General features: G+C 46.1%; 1 protein-coding gene across 2 annotated transcripts; it reads left to right on the top strand.

Moving 5' to 3' along the window:
• The first annotated feature begins 1,104 nt into the window (after positions 1–1,104).
• IRF6 (interferon regulatory factor 6) lies at positions 1,105–17,988 on the top strand. 2 transcript variants are annotated; one of them, XM_004775304.3, is made up of 9 exons: positions 1,105–1,325; positions 5,581–5,664; positions 6,230–6,406; positions 10,364–10,568; positions 11,597–11,725; positions 14,193–14,336; positions 15,409–15,801; positions 16,486–16,604; positions 17,270–17,988. In XM_004775304.3, exons 3-9 carry the CDS (start codon positions 6,233–6,235, stop codon positions 17,492–17,494), a joined length of 1,389 nt encoding a protein of 462 aa, XP_004775361.1. In that variant the 5' UTR covers positions 1,105–1,325; positions 5,581–5,664; positions 6,230–6,232; the 3' UTR covers positions 17,495–17,988. The 2 variants fall into 2 exon arrangements, with proteins under 2 accessions (XP_004775361.1, XP_044942994.1); XM_045087059.1 differs by lacking the exon at positions 1,105–1,325 and adding an exon at positions 4,865–5,471.
• Positions 17,989–19,494: the final 1,506 nt, after the last annotated feature.

Here is a 19,494-nt window from a genome sequence, read left to right as displayed (position 1 = left end):
TAATTTAGGGGGGGGGCACAGTTCAACCATAACACTACTCATTCCTGGTCTCTCACTTATTGCTTTAAACTCCCAAACCCAAGTACCCCACTTATGCCCCTTCCTACCCGTGCCAGCTCGGTGCTTCAGGGTCTCCGTACTGTTTCAGAGCTCCCTGTAAGCATGTACTCTGTAAGGACTGGGATTCACTCGAGTGGGAAAGGAGAGGGGACTCCCATCAAACACCTGTTAGGGGACATATAGGCCTTGAATGTCAGGTAATAACAGGAGACGTCACCTCATTTTGTCTGTGAGGCATTGTCTATATACTTTGGATCCATATACAAAAACTTCAAGTATTTAAATATCGCTCAATAAGTGCCAAAGTGCTGCTCCAAATGCTTTTTATGAAGCAACCTATTGAACCCCCACGACACCCCTTTGAGGTGGGTACTTTTATTTACCTCGCTGTACCAATAAGGAATTGAGGACCAGAGAGCTTAGGAAATGTTCCCAAGTCTTAGTAACTGATGGAGTTAGGGTTTGAATCCTAATAGTTAGCTCCAGAGGCCATGCTTTTAGTCATTACTGGATAGTGACTGGAAAAGGCAGCAAATATTCTTCTTGAATAGATGAGAAAAGTGAAACCAAGAAGCCGAGTAATTTACAATCACTCGGGTAAGGGGCACAATAAAGGCAGAATTCCTGCTCTGGAAGCCACAAGGCTTCTCTCTCCAAGGGACTAAGTGTCCTGAGTCTCTTTTCCATATCCCACTCGCTTACACAGGCCCAAAGGGAGTAGGGCCAACCCAGAATCTCTAAACCCTTTTTTGTGGTTAACTGTCTCCATACGGCGGGGTAACTATGGGACAAGAGGAAAGGGGAGGCACCCTCTCCTCTTTAGATGTGACCTCCCAGTTTCCAAGACCACCAGCCCGGAGGCATGAGATCGAGACACGAGCCTGGGAATTTTCTCAGCCGGGGTTAGAAGCGGGAGAGTGAGGTGGGGAAGGGGCTGGGCTGCTCTGGGCCGCCAGGAACACAGAGGATCCTATTTCTCTCAACCCGCCAATGCCGAACGCGAGAGGGCGTGGTCATACCTGGGAGGCGGGGCCGGACGGCGGAGGGGCGGCGGCGTCCCAGGGCGAGGCGCTGACGTGAGTTCGGCGCACCTGGGTTGGGCAGGTAAGGGCCGGTGCGGGACGCGGAGCCGAGCTCCAAGACTCTACCTGCGCAAAGCCAGGTGTGCTTGCCGGACCGATCAAGGAGAGCGGTGGCGACGGGGGATCTTAACTGGGGACGTGGTTCGGAGGGACGTCCGCTTCTTGTCGCCGGACTGAGAAAAGGTGAGGACGCTAACTTCTGAACACTAGCATTGGAAGGGGGTGGGGGTGGGGTTTGGGGACACACCCGCCCCAGAGTTTGTGCGGTTAGGAACCTTGCTTGAGAACATCTGTTTGTTTGGGGAGACCTTCTGGGGCTGGGTGCCTGTCGCCCTGCTTTAGGTAGCTTCTGGGCGGTCCTAGCCCTGGAGCACGCGGGGCCCCTCCCGACCCCACACTTCTCTCTACTCTCTTTCTCTCCCTGCCCTACCGGAGTGTGCCTATCTCGGCCTCTACCCACCCACCATGGGATAGAGCTACGGCGCCTCCGCCCCTCCGGTCTTACCAGCTCGCTGAGCCGCTGGCCCGAGTCCCAAAGAGGGGGATTTCCTAGGCCTGCGGGCCTTTGGTCCTGGTAGATGTTTGGGGAAATGGGGATGGGGCTGCCAGGATTTTAGCCAGTTTGTTTTTCCTCCTTGAATTTGTTTGGCAGTCAGGCCCCTATGTGGGGCCTGGGAGACACCCATGGATTTCCAAGTAGCCAAGCTTGGTGTTGGGCAGGGTGGCACTGGGTGTGGTCGCTCTGGGGGTGAGGCCCTCTTCCCCTGAAGGGGATGGAGGGTGGCTGTGGAAAAATGGAGAAAGTCTCCCACCCCTGCCTGGAAAGGAGGCCCGGGGTGTCACTCTTTACACGGAGCCTGCTTTGTAGTAAAAGGGTCATCTCCGTCCCAAACCTGCTTTCCTAGTGGATATCAAAAGTGGAATCCAGGGAAGGGAGAGGGAGAAGGTGCTCCAGTAGGAGTTAGTGAAGGTTGGTGCTGACCCAGGAGAGTAGTTTAGGGTTAGATGTATGCATAATGCATGACAGCAGCTCCCAATACCCTGAAGCTCCCTCTCACCGCCCCCAACTTCAATCCAGCAAAGAAGAAGGGCATGGGAATTATGGCGAGAGGCACAGAATTTACCCCTAAGCAGGGCTAAACTAAATGGAGGGAAGGTTGGGGAACTTGGAACTACCTGGCAAGTGTGTTCTACTCTAAGCCAAACCGCTGGCCCAATCTCGAAGCTCGGCTTTGGGGTAGTGGTGCCCCTGGAAACTAGTCTGGGCAGGGGCTGCAACTAGTGGGGGTGGGGGTTGTTTATAGAGGACCAGCTCCCTGGAATGGGTGTGTGAGAGAGGACGGTTATGCCTTGGAGAGGTTGGAAGATCCCTGCTTAGTGCCCAGTGTGAGGGGAGTGGACAAGTGAGCATCTTTGTTCTTTGGCTGGGTAAGTACCTGTTGGAGACACAGGCTTTGAATTTCACTGTGATGGCAGCTAGAGATACCAGGGCTGAGTCCAGCTAGGCCAAGGTTCTGTGGGCATTGGGATTTGGGTGGTGTGTGTGTTTTGAACGAGAACTCTGATTCAGGTGTGTTTGGGGGTGGGTGTCATGGAGTCTCCTCCCTAACCACTTCCTTGGCCTTTCATGCTGCTGGGATCTTGTCAGTATTTTTGGTTTACTTTCTTAGTGTGCGGAAGGAGGGATTTGGAAAGCAGGGCATTGTGGCAGGATTCAGTGCTATGATGTACTCTGACTCAGGAGTATTGGGTCCAAGCCCCAGATGAAGCAGTTTTCTGTGTCTCAGTTAATCCAGCTATAAAATGGGGATAATAATAGTACTACTTCCAGATCATGAGGATGAAATCATACATGTTAAATGAAAGTGCATGTAAAAAACTCTAAAGCCTATGTAGGTATGAAGGACTGTTGGTATCATAGTCTCAGCAGCTATGAAGATGAAAAGATGAAGGGCATCATCTGTTATACCTTCCAGTGGCCAAGAAAGGTCTTCGCTTCCTGTGGTTAAAGGAAATACTATGTGTAGGTGTTTTTCACTTTTTAAAGAAGATTTATTTATTTATTTGACTGAGAGAGAAAGAGAGAGGGAGCACAGGCAGGGGGAGCAGCAGGCAGAGGGAGAAGCAGGCTCCCGCTGAGCAGAGAGCCCTATGTGGGGCTCGCCGAGGACCCTGGCATCAAGACCTGAGCTGAAGGCAGATGCTTATCTGACTGAGCCGCCCAGGCGCCTCAATTTTCTTTTCATTTTGTTATAAATTGAAGCATGTCACTGTAGGAAAATGTGAATCATACACAAAAGTATATACATATGTATAAAATCACCCATAATCCTATCACCAGGTAACCATTTTGGATGTCTTGTTACATTGGGGTATTTCTTTTACTTTTTTTTTTTTTTAAGATTTTACTTATTTATTTGACAGAGATCAAAAGTAGGCAGAGAGGGAGGCAGTGGTGGGGGAGGGGAAGCAGGGTCCCTGCTGAGCAGAGAGCCCAATGTGGAGCTCGATCTGAGGACCCTGAGATCATGACCTGAGCTGAAGGCAGAAGCTTTAACCCACTGAAGGCAGAAAGGCACCCTTTCTTTTCCTTTCTTTAAATCATCTGTGTGTACGTGCGTATGTATGCAAGTGCATGTTATGTTAAAGGATGGAGAGAATACTATATAGTCGATATTGTGTGCTGTATTTTCTCCCTTAACTTCATGTTGTAAACATTTCCCCAAATCCAATAAAAATTCTTCAGACACCCCGTTGTTAATGGTTGCTTAATAGTGCAGCCTGAGAGACTGTATGTAATTAGCCATTTTCCTCTGTTATTTTGGTTGCTTCCAACTTTTCCCTCTCTGCCAGTTTTTAGAGCCCTAGGTACTGAGTGGCAGGTGGGGGAGATCTTGGCTGACTCTTTTTTGACTGAGTTGGAGAGGGTTAGCAGCGGTGCAGGTGAGGCATGAGGAAGGCAGGCTGGGGCGGGGTTGTTACGTGCAGGGCCATCTTGAGAGAAGGCTGAGAACCCAGGACTCTGGATCTTAACAATCAGTCAGTCTCTGTGATATTGCTTCTTCCCTATGACTATGTGCAGGTTCCTGCGTTGACTTGGTTGCTTTAATTTTCTCTTGATGAGTTATTGATCAACTATGATAAATGCTTTTCTTCAAAGTCCATGGTCCGTCTAGAACTGATTTCACATGTCTGACAAGCGTAGACACAGGACTTATGGCTATTGCAATAGAAATTCTCAAATGTCCCTTACGAGGCTGACCAGTGTGGTGTCCCATTTCCCCATTCGTCCGTCCCTTGCTCCATCCCCTTTCCAGTGGGCTGGGACTGAGGAGCAGAAGGTAGAACTTGTCCTTAGGAGAAGATGCATTCTCTTCTCCTTCTAAGGTAAATGTTTTCCCCCTGGTTTGATGGCTTCACTTGCTGCCCTACAAAGCAACCCCAACAAGGCCAAGAACATGGGTTCTGGGGACAGTTGAATACCTGCATGCCAACCTGACCTGCCCACTCTAAGCTGTGCTCCCAGGGGGTAGGTTTCAGTTGCAGAACTTGTTAACTGGGTCAGAAGGCTCAGGTGAGAGCAGGTCCTGCCTTGCTCTTAAAGTGCCAGAAGCCAGCTTGATTTGGGTTTGGGTTTTCCCTGCTTGTTGGGAGTCTGGCTGGGGAAGGAAGTGGAGTTTGGGGCCACCCCCTCAGCTAAGCTCCTGTGAGTGGGAGCCTTCAGCTGACTCAACTGGTTTGGCTTCTGAACTGTGATCCAGGTGGGGACCTTCCTGGGTGTGAAGGTGACTTATTTATCTTCCTTTCCTCAGGCCGTTGTGGGGTTTGAGCAGTTCCAGTGTGGATTTCTTCAGGGAGTCTGACGAAAGCCATTTCTAACCGACATAGTGTTGGACACAGTAGCTGATGGATGTGTATTCGCTGAGGGAAGGCGATTTTGCAGACCTCACCTTAAGTAAAAACAAAGTAAAAGGAGAGTACACACAACAAAAAATACCTAAACACAACACCCCTGGCAAACAATTCTCTAGGGACCAGTTTTTCCTAAAGGCACCCAGCGTGGGCAGGCCTTTGTTTCCTGCTGTGAGTGCGGGCTGGTGCCGAATGTTATCTGCCGAGCCCGTGTGTTTTTATGAGGATCAATTGCAGACTTTACCCAGGCCGCCTCCTGCAACCTCCTGCAACCCGTGAGTTCACTCTAGCCTCTGTGGGGAGATAAACAGACCCAGGTGGAAGAGGCCAGCTTGTCTTATGGTTGTTTTTAGCAGCCTAGGGTGAAGAGCCATAGCACTTGATTATTCTTGGGCTCCTGGACTTTTCCAGACTCAGGTGTGAGAAGGGTCCTCAGAGCCTTTGTCTCCCATGTTCCCAAGTCTTCTGCAAGCCACTGGATTGTCCTGTGCATAACCAACTTGGGACCCCTTTTTCTTGATTACAGAGTCTTTGGCCAGCACAGAGGAAGGAGAGCTGACTCGAGGCCCAGCTCTTTAGATCCCCGTGGATACACTGCCCGCTCATCTCTGTAAGTGAGGACTTGGGAACCAGGACCCACCCCTTGCCTCCTACCCCTCACCACGGTGCTGTCATTTCTTATTAAAATATTCCTGATCGTGTTGAGTTGTCTTATCTATAAAGAAGGTGTGCTTCAAATTCTTGCCCCTATCTTTGCAGTTTCCATAACTTTTTTTCTCCTGTCTCCTGAGATGAGATTGAAAAGAGCAATTTCACTTCTCTTCCAAAGCCCTTGGTTCTTCAGGAAGGACTGTGTTCCAGCAGGGATGATGTCATCTTTTATTATTTTCCTGCTTCAGGATTTAAATAGGAGAAATGTGATCTACTTACATGATAAGTCTGATTTGGCTAGAACATGAAGTATAAATGGCTTTGGAATAAGAATCAAAAGAACCTTTTAACCTCTTTTCTTTTCTTCCCCACCTGGCACAGTCTATTCCCATATTTAGTTTCTTTGCTGTAATCTAATGAAACTGTAGCTCTATCATACGGGAACAGTGGCTGGGAAAAGTTCCCAGAGGCTGGCCTAATTCTCCTGCTCTCCTGACTCTCTACCCTCCCTCCCCCTCCCCTAGATCATGGCCCTCCACCCCCGCAGAGTTCGGCTGAAGCCCTGGCTGGTGGCCCAGGTGGATAGTGGCCTGTACCCCGGGCTCATTTGGCTACACAGGGACTCCAAACGCTTCCAGATTCCCTGGAAACATGCCACCCGGCATAGCCCCCAACAAGAGGAGGAAAATACCATTTTCAAGGTAAAGGGTTTCTTCCACCATCTGACTTAAAATGCTTTCCAGTTCTGTCAGAGCTTTCTTGGTTTTTCGGTTGTTGTTTTGTTCCGTTTTTTATTTTGGCATGAGGAGTACACTAGATCCCAAATGCTGATGCCTCAGAGAGAATGTTTATGAAGGGGTTGCCCAAACTTAGGCACAGTAATTTCTCTTGCCGGGACACGTCTGTGATTTTGAGGGTGTTTATTCTTTCCCACTGGCTAAAGGTACTCAACTCATATCCCAAAAGATCCCGGGTGCAGTTGGTAAAACTGCAAGTGATTGTGTTGGTGTGGTTGTTCCAAAAGCTCCCGGAGGCCAGCAAATGACCCTTGCTCTTCATGCCCTCAGGGCTCTGGCTATGAAGAGAGGTGCCTGGGCCTGGGAATGACTCTCCAGACCAGGGCAGAACTACTGATTGTTGGCAGCCTCCTAACATAGCCTGTAGGATGGATGTAGAGGGCCCTCTGCATGGTGTTCTTTTGATATTAAAATACCTTGCCCCGTGCATAACCTCTGCTTAAAACTTAATGGTGATCTAGTACAGGTTTTTCTTCTACAAGTATGTTTTCTTAAATAAAAAATAGCTCTGATGTGAGCATTGTTTTACTTAACAGAAAACAAGATTTAATCACACTGCATTTTACAAAATTCAGTGAAGCCGAAGTTTGGCTTAAGGCAGAAGTCGGTGGGAAGCTGGTCACAGGAAGGGGTGGAATGTGGTTTCTAATTCCAGACCCTGTGCCTTTGCTTCCGACCAACTTCTCTGTGCTGGTCAGCCTTCTGCCTCATGAGTTGCTTTAGTTCCTGCATGTCCAAGACACAGAGGAGTGAGTTTAGCTTTTTCTTCCTTTATAAGCTGGAAGTCAGAAGTGAAATCTAGTCCCTACCCTGGGCCTCTCAAGATTGACGCCCCAGTTCTTGCTGAGATTGGATCAGAAGATGTGGGCTTATCCCTCAAAGGAGAGCCGTCCTAGAGATGTTTCCCACCCAACTCTGTTATATCAGGTGTAGACATGAGAGGCAGAGGGAAAATTGGCCTGAAAGCACTTAGAAGGAAAGTATATGAGCGCTTTTAATTTCAAAAATGATAGGGAAAAACATCTGTAAACCAGCCCCAATGACTGAAGCTGGCACTGGGAGGGAATGGGCCTGCCTCAGCCCAGCCGGCCTCTGGCTGTGGCCATGGTCTGAAACTGCATTTGCTGTGGCTGGTTGGGAGTGGCTGGCCGTGGGGGAAGACGCTGGTTTCTGAAAGCCTCACTCACGAGAGTGGTCTGCACACAGGGCTTGAGAGGAACATGGCTGCGGGAAGCTTGTCTTGCTTATGTTTGTATCTCTGTTTGCAGAATGCTAAGGGAGGGCCTTAAAAGTCAGGAGAAGAGTGAGGGCACTTTCACAGATCCCAAGTTCTGAGAGGCCTTGGGAAGGATTTGTGGGAGCAAGAAGGAGGCAGGGGACCTGCTCCTTAAATGGATGCCTGCTCTGTATCCCTTGTCCATTGTCTCATTGAATTCTCAGCAACTGTGTAAGGGAGGTATTACCCAGTGTTGTAGGTGCAGAGGCTGAGTCTCTGAGGGGCTAAATAACTTGCCCAAATCACACAGCTAGTGAGGGGTGTGGCCAGGATTTGAACCCAAGCCTGTCTGCTCCCCCATTACCATCTACGCCATTCTGACCAGGAATTGGAAGTCCTCGTTTCAGATCCTACCATCAGTTGCACGGATGGTCTTGAACACGTCACATAATCTCTTTGGGCTTTAGCTTCCCCTTCAGTAAAATGGGGGATGAAACCAGTCTTGCCTGCCTCACAGGATTGTTATGAGAATTGAGTGAAATAATGTGTAGGGAGGGACTAGTGAATTACCAATTAAAATATAGAAGTTACTTCGATTTCTGGAAGAGAAGTAGTAGGGACCTGCACAGTGACCTGAGTGTCAGAAGCAAGACCCAGAATGGGTTGAGTATGTCCTGTTTATAAATCACTATGATTGCCACGGGGTGGGTAGCCCCACTGCTGCATTGCCCTCTGTGTGGGCCCTGAGGAGGAATGGCCGTGTTGTGAGCCAGAAGGCTGCGGCTGTGGTTCTGGCTTAGTTTGGCTGCTCTCCATGGAGGGGCAGGGATTTAAGGAGCCACAGAAATATTTAGACCTGAGCCAAAGTCAGCACAGCCCAAGCCGGGTGGGCGGGGCCAGAGCAGGAGTGGGTACCAGGGATCAAATAAACGGAAGGGAAGATGTAGTGAGCCAGCAGTCAAGTACCACCAGGCACCACTAGAGATGTGCTTCTCAGATATTGCGGACCAGTGACATCAACATCCCCTGTAGGGAGCTGGATGGAACGGAGCCAGCACAGCCATCTGGGGCAGCACCCATTTCTCAGACCTCCACATTCTGTACTGCAGAACTACACTGCAGGTGCTCGAGTCTGAGGACATGGTAAGAAGTGAATCTGAATTAGAAGAGGAGGACTGAAATTTGTTTTGGAAAAAACTTCCTGATGATTGTCAAGGTCTGGGGCAGGGAGTGACTGAGGGAGGTCATAGATCTCAAAGGATGGGGCAGAAAATTTCCATTTCAGCTTGAGGTTAGAAGCAGAGGCAAGGAGTTGGAACTGGACATGAGCCCTGTCCATTTCCACAAACTGGGGTATGCTTCCTGGTCTTGAGGGCTCTGCTAATGACATCCCCCTTTTCTGCACCAGAAGGTAACATCCTGAAGAAAGCATAGAGCTCTGAGAGTATGTTAGCAGTGGGGGAGAGTGGGTAGCCCATGAGTGGAAACACACATACCTCTGGACCCAGAAATGGAGAACCAGTGAGGAGGAGTCAAAGCAGTTTTAGCTCATACCTGGTGTTTGCAGCAAAGTATTTCCAATGAAGTGGGACTCTGAGGAACTAGGGAAGGGCAAAAGGTGTGGGATCAGTCCAGTGAGGCCCTCCGCCTCCAGCTGGACTCCCAGACTGTGCTGCCTTGCCCTCCGACAGGCTTTTATTCCTAAAGGCACTTGTTTTCCACAGTTATTTATGCATCAGATTGAAGAATGTAGGGGGAGGGAACAGCAAGGCCAAACTCTTCATATCACATGGCGTCTCCCTTTGTCATCTTATAAAAGTAATTAATGTAAAAAACAAGCCCCCCCAAAAAAATTGACCTGAAATCCTGCTATCCAAAGTTACCATTAGCATTTTGGGGTATAAAGCGGACACTTGAACATGGGTTGGAACTGCATGGGTCCACTTATTTATTTATTTATGTGTGTGTTTATTTATTTATTTACTTACTTACTCAATAATCTCTGTACTCAACATTGGGCCCCAACGCATGACCTGGAGATCAAGAACCACATGCTTTTCTAACTGAGCCAACCAGACACCTCTGTACACGTCCACTTACGTGCAGATTTTCTTTCAATGAGTACAGTACTATAAATTATATTTTCTCTTCCTTATGATTTTTTTAATAGCATTTCCTTTTCTCTAGCTTGCTTTATTATAAGAATATAGTCTGTAGTATAAAAAATGTGTATTAATCAGCTGTTACCAGTAAGATAGTTCAGTTTTGGGGAGTCAAAAATTAAATATGTGGATTTTTGACAGTGCAGAGGGTCAGTATTCCTGACCCCTGTATTGTTCAAAGGTGAACTGTATTTTTTCCAGGCCCTTCTTTATTACTAACCTTTATTATAGCCACTCTTGACGGGTGGTGCTGGCACCAACAGTTGAGATAAGGCTCCTCCTTTCAAAAGATTATGTTTGCATATGGCTTAATGTCCCTCTGGTGCTGCCCGGCCAGGGCCTGAGGGTGGGGCTTCCTGCTGCAGGCTCTGTAAGTGGGGATGGGGATGGCGGGGCAGTCAGGCCCGGGTATATGTGCTCATGAGCGAGGGTGAACACATTCTGGGCAACGGCAGGCATTCACTGTGGTTTCCTGTTCCTCAGGCCTGGGCTGTGGAGACAGGGAAGTACCAGGAAGGGGTGGATGACCCTGACCCAGCTAAATGGAAGGCCCAGCTCCGCTGTGCTCTCAACAAGAGCAGGGAATTCAACCTGATGTACGATGGCACCAAGGAGGTACCCATGAACCCAGTGAAGATATACCAAGTGTGTGACATCCCACAGCCTCAGGGATCAATCATTAACCCAGGTGAGGCCCCAGCTGCTGGCAGGACAGGTGGACAATAAGCCAGGTTCTGGGCTGGACTCTTTAAAGAGATAGTTGACTTGAACATCACTTACAAAGTTTAGTTACAAAGCAAGAAAGCCTTTCTCTAGGAAGGACCTGGAGAACAAAAGATATGTCAGCAAAATCTTCTTGTTCACTTAGGGGAATAGTTACTAGCCTGACTGTTTAAAAGAATGAGAAAGTAGAGGGAGGATAGAGACCTATTGTAGGAAGAGCTTCTCTTGGGACTCAACACTGAGAGGAGAGGTCAGGTGGTTTTGAAGATGGAGGAATTAAAAACCTAGGAGGTTTGAGTTCTGAACCTGGCTCTTATCATTTTGCTCCTTATGGGACATGGAATCTAGTCATTTGACCTTTGAGCCTCAGTTTCTTCAGTGGTAAAATCTGGGTTCTCATCTTTCCTGCCTACCTCAAAGACTATTGTAAGACTCAATTGACATGACATTTTAAAGCTATTAAGTTCCCTTTCCAAATGTTGGGTGAGTGATTATTTAATTTGTAGGATACTTTTCCTAAGAGAATACCACCCGATCCTCCTGTTTACCCAGTGCTTTGGAAGTACCGAGAGCCGGGTGATTTAGACTTGTTCTCCAATGGATCTAGTGAGGCCCTGCCAAGAGCGAAGGGTCTGTCCTCACATTAAGCTTACAAAGGGGAGAAATTGTGTCCTTGAGTCCTTAAAAGGGAAGCTAATGTGTAGCAAGAGGTTGAAAGGTGGGAATTCAGAGATTTCTAAGAAAGGGGATAGGGTCTGCAGTTCCTGGGTAGGAGAGAAGAGAGCTTACATTAGAGCTCAGTAGGAGGAGTTAGAGCCAGAGGTTAATACACCTTTGGTTCCCACTCTTTTTGGCTAGGGCATTGGGGGTGCATATTGAGCTCTGGATGCCTCTGTACTAATAATACCTAGCATATAGAGCAGATCAGCTATAAGGATGACAGTGCAACCCCAGCAGCTCACTTGTGGGATGATGTGTTTGTTTCTCGGTTAGGATCCACTGGATCTGCTCCTTGGGATGAGAAGGATAATGATGTAGATGAAGAAGATGAAGAAGATGAGCTTGATCAGTCACAGCACCATGTTCCCATCCAGGACACTTTCCCCTTCCTGAACATCAATGGTGAGTGGGGATGGTCAGTGGTGGTACAGAAGAATGAAGAGGGTGGAACAGGCTTTGACTTAACAACTACTGACTCAGCCCCAGCTGCACTGGGAGCAGTGATGCGGCCTTGTGGCCAAGCTGCTGGTCTACTAACAAGTAGGGGCCATAGACAGGGGAACTCTGCTGGCCCAGTTATCCCAGTGGGCAGCTTCCAGGCATAGAGAACATCTAAGGAATCTTACAGATAATTCAGAGAAATTAAACAAATTCATTCTTAGTTCCATATAAAAATACATCAGTTGTTATAAATTGCACTAATTTCCTTGAAGCCAACTATAGATATCATTTTGACGAATTATATGCAAAGTCTTCCACTATTTCCCTTGATACAAATTTTGTGTCACTTTCTTAGCAGGGTATCTACTCTGCTAAGGCTATGTCCTGGGAAACTTGTGGTTTCTACAATACTTGGCTTTGATAGAATTTATCTGCAAGAGACTTTTTGCTTCTTTTATGCGCTTTTTGAATTAAGCTTCCCAGGAAAAATGAGTTGAGGGGTTGGAAGGTCACTGTAACAGAGCAGGTACTGACTCTTCCATTGCACATTCTGAGGATGCTCAAATACAAGGTGAAGTGCTCTTCAGCATCTTCACTTGAACTGTCGACTGAAATGTTCCTAGTCTAATGCCGTGCACTAGTTGAGTTGAGAAGCTCATCACTCCATTTCTAGTTCCATCTGGCTGCTCTGGGTCAAATGAGATACTTATGCCACTTAGAAAAAGTTATCGAAATGATTCCTTTAGGAGTTTGGAGTCCCCTACTTTAGGTGATTCTCTTACCTTTAAGAATCGGGAAATAACTCTTATTTTCTGTCCACTTTCCCTCCTTCACTTAACCTGCTATTTATATCTTTACAACCAAGGGATGAGTACAGAAAATTATCATTGAGTTCTCTCAGGTCAATATTGTCACATGCTACATTCGCACTTAGTGATTTGAGTTGGATATCTGGAAATACGAGATTTGTTCCCAAATCCTTGGCTGATTCATTCTGTTATTTTCGCCCATTAAAAGGGTGCAACCTATCTCCAGGACCCTGATTTCATATTTTCTGTTCATATTTTACCAAAGCAAATTTTTTTTGCCTTATGTTAGGGGTTGCTTTGGATCATTTTGGGAAGATGTGGGACATCTATTTAAAAAGCGGCACCTGAGTGGCTCAGTTGGTTGGGCGTCCCACTCTTGATTTCAACTCAGGTCATGATCTCAATTTTTGGGATCCAGCCCCAAGTTAGGCTCCCTGCTCGGGGAGGGGGGGGGGAGTCTGCTTAAGGATTCACTCTCTCTCTTTCCCTTTGCCCCTCCCCTCGTTTGTGCACATGCTGTTTCTCAAATAAATAATCTTTAAAAATAAAAAATAAAAACAAAAAAGGAAAATGGGTACATTGATTTAACCAGACTTTTGCACAAACGGTCAAAGAAACATTACTTCTATGATTTCAGAGCCCTTGGGGCAGAGGAAGAAGAATTGTTGAAGAATAGATGCCTAAGAAGTGAGGCTAGGAGGAGAAATCTCTAGACTTTGGAGTGAACCAACTTTGAGAATAGCAAGAAATAGGATGGGTATTTCATTTTCTTTCCTAAAAGCTATTAATTGGATACTTTTGAATAAATATTGGTTTTACATGTTTTAAAATTCATAATGGTACCAAAAGGTTTTCCTCCCTTTCTGTCTCTGACCCCCTGTTTGGTTTCCCTGGAAGAAACTGATCCTTTTAGATTTTTTGATACCCTTCCAGATGTTTTGTGCACGTAAAAGTATTTGTGTTTATTTTTATTTTATTTTTATTTTGAAAAGATTTTATTTATTTATTTGATGGAGAGACACAGTGAAGGAGGGAACACAAGCAGGGGGAGTGGGAGAGGGAGAAGCAGGCTCCCCAAGGGGCAGGGAGCCCGATATAGTGCTTGATCCCAGGACCCTGGGATCATGACTGGAACTGAAGGCAGACACTTAACTGACAGAGCCACCCAGGCACCCCAGTATTTGTTTGTTTTTAATGGAATTTCTATATACCCAAAGATAATCAACTAATTCAATTGAGTTCATTTTATAGAAGAGTTCATTTTGTAGAAGACAGCCAACTTCTATGTAATTGCTGGGGCGAAAATCTGTAACAGGGAACCTTTCATTCATGCTCATTCTAATTTAACCCCAGAGGATACTCATATGTTTGGTTATCTTCAGCAAATGCACGTTTTCAGAACTTTGAGTTTATGGGAGAATTAATATGATTAGGAAGTAGAAGCAGGGGAACTGTATCTCTTTTTGTGTCAGTTGTGGAAATCATTGATGGGCTGCCACATGGAGTCATAGTCCAGTGTTTGACTCTTGTCTGTCAGCCTTGTTAGGTTTTAAAGCCCCGAGCCAGGTGATGTACAAACGTGGTGCCCCTGCCTGCTCACCCACAGCTTTCTGTTCTAGGTTCTCCCATGGCACCAGCCAGTGTGGGCAACTGCAGCCCTGAAGCAGTGTGGCCCAAAACTGAGCCTCTGGAAATAGATGTACCCCAGGCACCTATACAGCCCTTTTATAGCTCTCCAGAGCTGTGGATCAGCTCTCTCCCAAGTAAGTGAGACTTGATCTTTCTAGCTGGGTCTTCAGCTCCTATTACAGTCCCTTTTCCTGCCCCACCTTCTGCCTCCATTTCTTTGCCATATATAGAATAGCTACCCATCCTATAGGCAGCCGCTGTCCGGTTCCTGACTGGCTGATGAGTCATCAGGGAAGAAGTGAAGAAACATTAGTTCATATCTACCTGCCCATGGAGATGCTGTGATTAGTTGCAGCTCAGGGTTACTCACCTGTTAGGTGAGTGGAAGGCCTGGGTTCATCAGTTTGTCTAGGGGATCTGGGCTTAAGGCCAGTTGAGGGACAGGAAGATTAATGGCCATGAATTTGATCAAGAAGGTTCTTGGATTTTGTAGGGCTTTTGGAAGGGAGAAAATAATTCTGAATTGAACACAAATTGATCTCAATGAAGAACCAGTGTCACTGCCCCATCTCCCTTTCATGGTATGCATCGTGGTAGTGGGGATGGGGTGGAGGGTGGGAATGTGAGGGCTAGTATTTGGTCCAAGAGAGTAATAGCTTTGATAAGACCTGTAAGGTTCAGTGGAGGCTTGATGAGTAAAAATTTACTTTGCCATGAGCTGTGCGTCCTTTTATGGTAAATTGTTAGAACAAATCCTCAGAGTGTGCTCATGTGTGTAATTTTCAGAAAGATAAGATGGCTTGGTATTTTTTCTTACTCTTCTGATTTCTTTTAAAATGAGCCAAAAATGAGACACAAACTAGATAACCTTAGTTTTTAGCTGCTTCCATGTCCACTGATGTGAACACTTCAGTCAGTATAAATGAGGAGACTGAACCAAGAAGTTTGCTTGGAGAGATTCTAGCCCTTAGGGTGTAATGATTAAACAGAGATAGTATATGTGGACCTTGAACTATCTGCTTTTAAGGTAGTCTTTCGACTGAATAGTTCAGGGATAGGTTGATGTCTTCCTTTGTTGCAGGAAGGATAACGGTGGTGGTGACCTTCCTGAATGCTGGGCGAAAGGTGGCTTGATCTTGATGGACTTGGATGAGTCCCAGGCAGAGCATTAGAGCAGGACTCTCACTGTACTCTCTCACCTTGCAGTGACTGACTTGGACATCAAGTTTCAGTACCGTGGGAAGGAATATGGGCAGACCATGACCGTGAGCAACCCCCAGGGCTGCCGGCTCTTCTATGGGGACCTGGGTCCCATGCCTGACCAAGAGGAACTCTTTGGTCCCGTCAGTCTGGAGCAGGTGAAGTTCCCAGGTCCAGAGCATATCACCAATGAGAAGCAGAAGCTGTTCACCAGTAAGCTGCTAGACGTCATGGACAGAGGACTGATCCTGGAGGTCAGCGGTCATGCCATTTATGCCATCAGGCTGTGCCAGTGCAAAGTGTACTGGTCTGGGCCATGTGCCCCATCGCTTGTTGCCCCCAACCTGATTGAGAGACAAAAGAAGGTCAAACTATTTTGCCTGGAAACGTTCCTTAGTGGTAAGTCTTTCTTCAGAAGGTTTGTGATTGGGGGCTTCACCCCAGAAGTAGGTTTTCCACCTTCCCAACCCCCTTTCCTGGCTCTTCAGGTATCTTAAAAAAACTGGAGGAAGTAAAGGTAGAAGAGAACCTTAGTTCTAAGAAATGAAAGTGACCTGCGCAACAAAGAAGGGCATTTCACTCCAAAGCTATGTACTTGGAAGCTAATTTTAGTTTGGTTGTGGCTCCTTTAGTGGCAGAAGAGGGAGACAGCCTTGTTATTACTGCCAGATGCTGCCACTGCCACCTTAACTTTGGAAGTTGACTTCATCATAATCAGCAAAACATACTCTTCTCATTTGGGAAATACCAAGTGGCAAATTCAAGCAAATAGATTTAGGAAGATCACTGAGATGTGGATTTTACAATACAATTTGAACCCCAGGTCTAGTTCAATGATATCCTCAGAACCCTCAGAAATGATAAAAGTGTTCTTATTTGTGTTGTCCACAATGGCTCACATGGGGCAACTGAGTACATGAATGTGACTCATAATGACTAAGGAACTATTTAATTTTAATTAATTTAAATGTAATAGCCACATGTGGCTAGTGACCACTAAATTGGGCAGCCCAGAAAATGGTATTTTACTGAGTGGATATGGAATGGCCAAGTATACCAAGCTTGCTCTTCCACCTTCTACAGATCTCATTGCCCACCAGAAAGGACAGATAGAGAAGCAGCCACCATTTGAGATCTACTTATGCTTTGGGGAAGAATGGCCAGATGGGAAACCCTTGGAAAGGAAACTCATCTTGGTTCAGGTGAGGATATAAGGATATGTCAACAACTCTTTGCCTTTTTACCAGTGCTTTAGCCCCAGGACTAGGATTGTGCTGAGCAAAGATCCATCAGCCTATGTATGTTTTAATCCCATCAAATAGAATAGCAGACTCAAGTTTTGTTTATTGTAAGAACCAACTAGGACCACGCTGGAGCACAGAGGTCCTCAAAATGGATGACTGGCTTAGTGAAGACCTTACCTTGCATTCTTTTATTGACATTAGAGTCTTGCTGAAACCTAACAGGATATGGTCCTTTCTAGCTCTTTTAGAAAGACCTTTTGAGTTACTTTTAAGAGTGTAACCTTATTCTAGTAAGTGGCAGCAAGACCACTTGGATTTGGTTCCTGGCTTTGTAAAAAAAAGATAGTCAACAGATAAAATGTGGGTAAGAGACTTCCTAAATAAGCAGCTGTTTATCTAGGCATGTGATTTAATGAAACATATAGGTTCTTTACCTTCATTTGAACCAAGTTCTAGAGTGAGCCTTAGCAAGATGGTCTAGAGAGAAGAAGGCATACACTCTATCATAAGGGGTGGCAGCTTTCCTAGGACCTCACTGGTCCTTTCTATCATTTTGAGTCCCTCCTGCTGCTTAAAAATACCTTCTCTTCAGTGGATACCTGTGTGTTCTGTGTCCTGAACAGGTTATTCCAGTGGTAGCTCGGATGATCTACGAGATGTTTTCTGGTGATTTTACACGGTCCTTTGACAGTGGCAGTGTCCGCCTGCAGATCTCAACTCCAGACATCAAAGATAACATCGTTGCTCAACTGAAGCAGCTGTACCGCATCCTCCAAACCCAAGAAAGCTGGCAGCCCATGCAGCCCGCCCCCAGCATGCAACTCCCCCCTGCCCTGCCAGCCCAGTAATCATGAATGCCATCTTTTTTTACAATATTGTACATAGCAGTATTTTTTATTATTCAGATTTACCCAGCTTTTGAACCTCTTCCTTCTAACAATGTTAGTGGCCTTCGATTCTCCACAGTATGCCTGGCTTTTAAAGTTGATTTAATTTATGGAAAAAAATCACCTTTCATAGTCCCCCTTTCTTTTTGAAACCTCCCAGTGTTAGTGTAATGTAGTAGAGGGAGATTTGGCCTGGGACTTTGGACACCAGCATTCTAGCTGCAGTGCTCTGCTTCAGTGACCTTGAACTACCAACTCATTTAACCTCTAGACTTCAGATTAATTCCTGTAAAACGAAGGGGTTGGAACAGTGCCTGAAATAATGCCAGTTAAAACTCTGACCTGATGACTTCATTCTACTTGTACAAGGCATACCGGCCTGGAATAGAACCTTTCTGCATTGTTCTTGCATCATATTTTTTTCTTGCTTTCATTAAAGTTCCCTCAAGCACTGATTTGTCCAAGATTGATCTCCGTTTGACCTGTTCTGCTAGTATAGGAAGCTGGCTCCCTGACGGAGTAAGTGAGAGGGAGGGGAGCTGACTGGTTGCTTAGGAACCAAGCTTGATATCTAAATAGAAATAGGTGCCAAAGTCTGAAAAGTCACCTGGTCTGTGGAGTAAATGCTCATAAACAGCTCCTCAAGGGAATCTGTCAGCAGAAGGCCTAGGGATTCTGCACAGTTGGTTGTCAGGTGTTTACCTTGCCACCACTCAATAACACTCAGAATGTGGTAGGTGAGAGTGCATGACTCAGTGGTACCTTTCAGAGAGGATAGAGCTTTTTCTTCTTTCTTCTTTGAGGAAGAGCTGGGAGTGAGCTGGGCATCTAGGACAAATTTCTGACTAAAAAAGGGACAGTTCCTTTTTGTTTTAAAACTTACAGTTTTGCTATCGTTTGGACTTTTTGCAGTTGAAAAATTGGGGTATTCAGGGTGAAGGAGGACTGGGCAGTGCTCTTCTGCCAAAGGCTCATCTGGCCCAAATCTACTTGTCCCCTTTCTTGTGGAGGTAGCTGGGTGTGAACTATTCAAGTGAAGAGTGGTGTAGAACACTGTAGCTATGGCTGCCACAGACTGGTCTTATCTATTAACTCTTGCTCCATCTTCCATTTTTTTGCCTTACCCCCAACCTTTAAAAAAAAAAAAAAAGACAGTATAATTTAAACTCCAAGACCTAAATGGAAAGCAAGATATTAATCTCTGGTTGCAGGCCTCTAAGGCTCTTGAATACTGATGCCTCTTTGTGCCAGGCCATTACAAGAAAACCCATGTCTAGTGTACTACCCTTAAACTAGGCCATCCAGGCCATTCCCTACTTGCTACTGTAGTTGAACTAGCTGAAAAATCAGGTAGCTTCAAAAGCCATAAGCTCAATTTGGTTACAGGTGGCAGAGCTGAAGCTATGTTTTTAGGATCTCTAAGGGATGTAGTGGGATCTGCTGTTAAACTAAAGCATGACCAAGAGAAATCTGGGTAAATGTCAGGTGCTCAGCTGTGAGCAGCATTTGGGCTTCTAGAGATCAGGAAACATGCAAGGTACAGAAACTTTGTAATTTTTGGTCATTTTGGTTGAGTGGGTAACATGGAGGATTTGGTTTTGGTGTCTGGCTAACTCTGTAACTGCACAGCTCAAAGTTAAAAAGAGCCCACTGTAGGTAAAGTGGAGGGCAACTGCTAGATCTGGGTTGTCTTTTCCCCTTATGCTATGAAACACTAATAGCCAGGCTCTCCATCTGGATAGAGGCCCAGAAAAGAGGAGCTGGCAAAAGGTGATGAAGATTGTGTTCTGAAGAGCCAAGAAGGATCAAACTTGTATGTAACTGTAATGAAAAGCTTACATAGATGCCAGAGGAATGGATGAGTAGTTTTGTGTAGTCTTAACTAGAGAGACTAGTTTCTTCTATGTTTTTTATTGTTTTCAGAATGCTGGGAGAAAAGTGCCTGATGGCTCAGTTGGTTA

The sequence above is a fragment of the Mustela putorius genome, unplaced genomic scaffold, assembly GCF_011764305.1.
Source record: "Mustela putorius furo isolate JIRA1106 unplaced genomic scaffold, ASM1176430v1.1 tig00001012_pilon_pilon_pilon, whole genome shotgun sequence".
In the NCBI taxonomy this organism is placed as follows: Eukaryota; Metazoa; Chordata; class Mammalia; order Carnivora; family Mustelidae; genus Mustela; species Mustela putorius.
The sequence above is the reverse complement of the archived record's forward strand: the minus strand, read 5'-3'. Positions and strand labels throughout refer to the sequence as shown.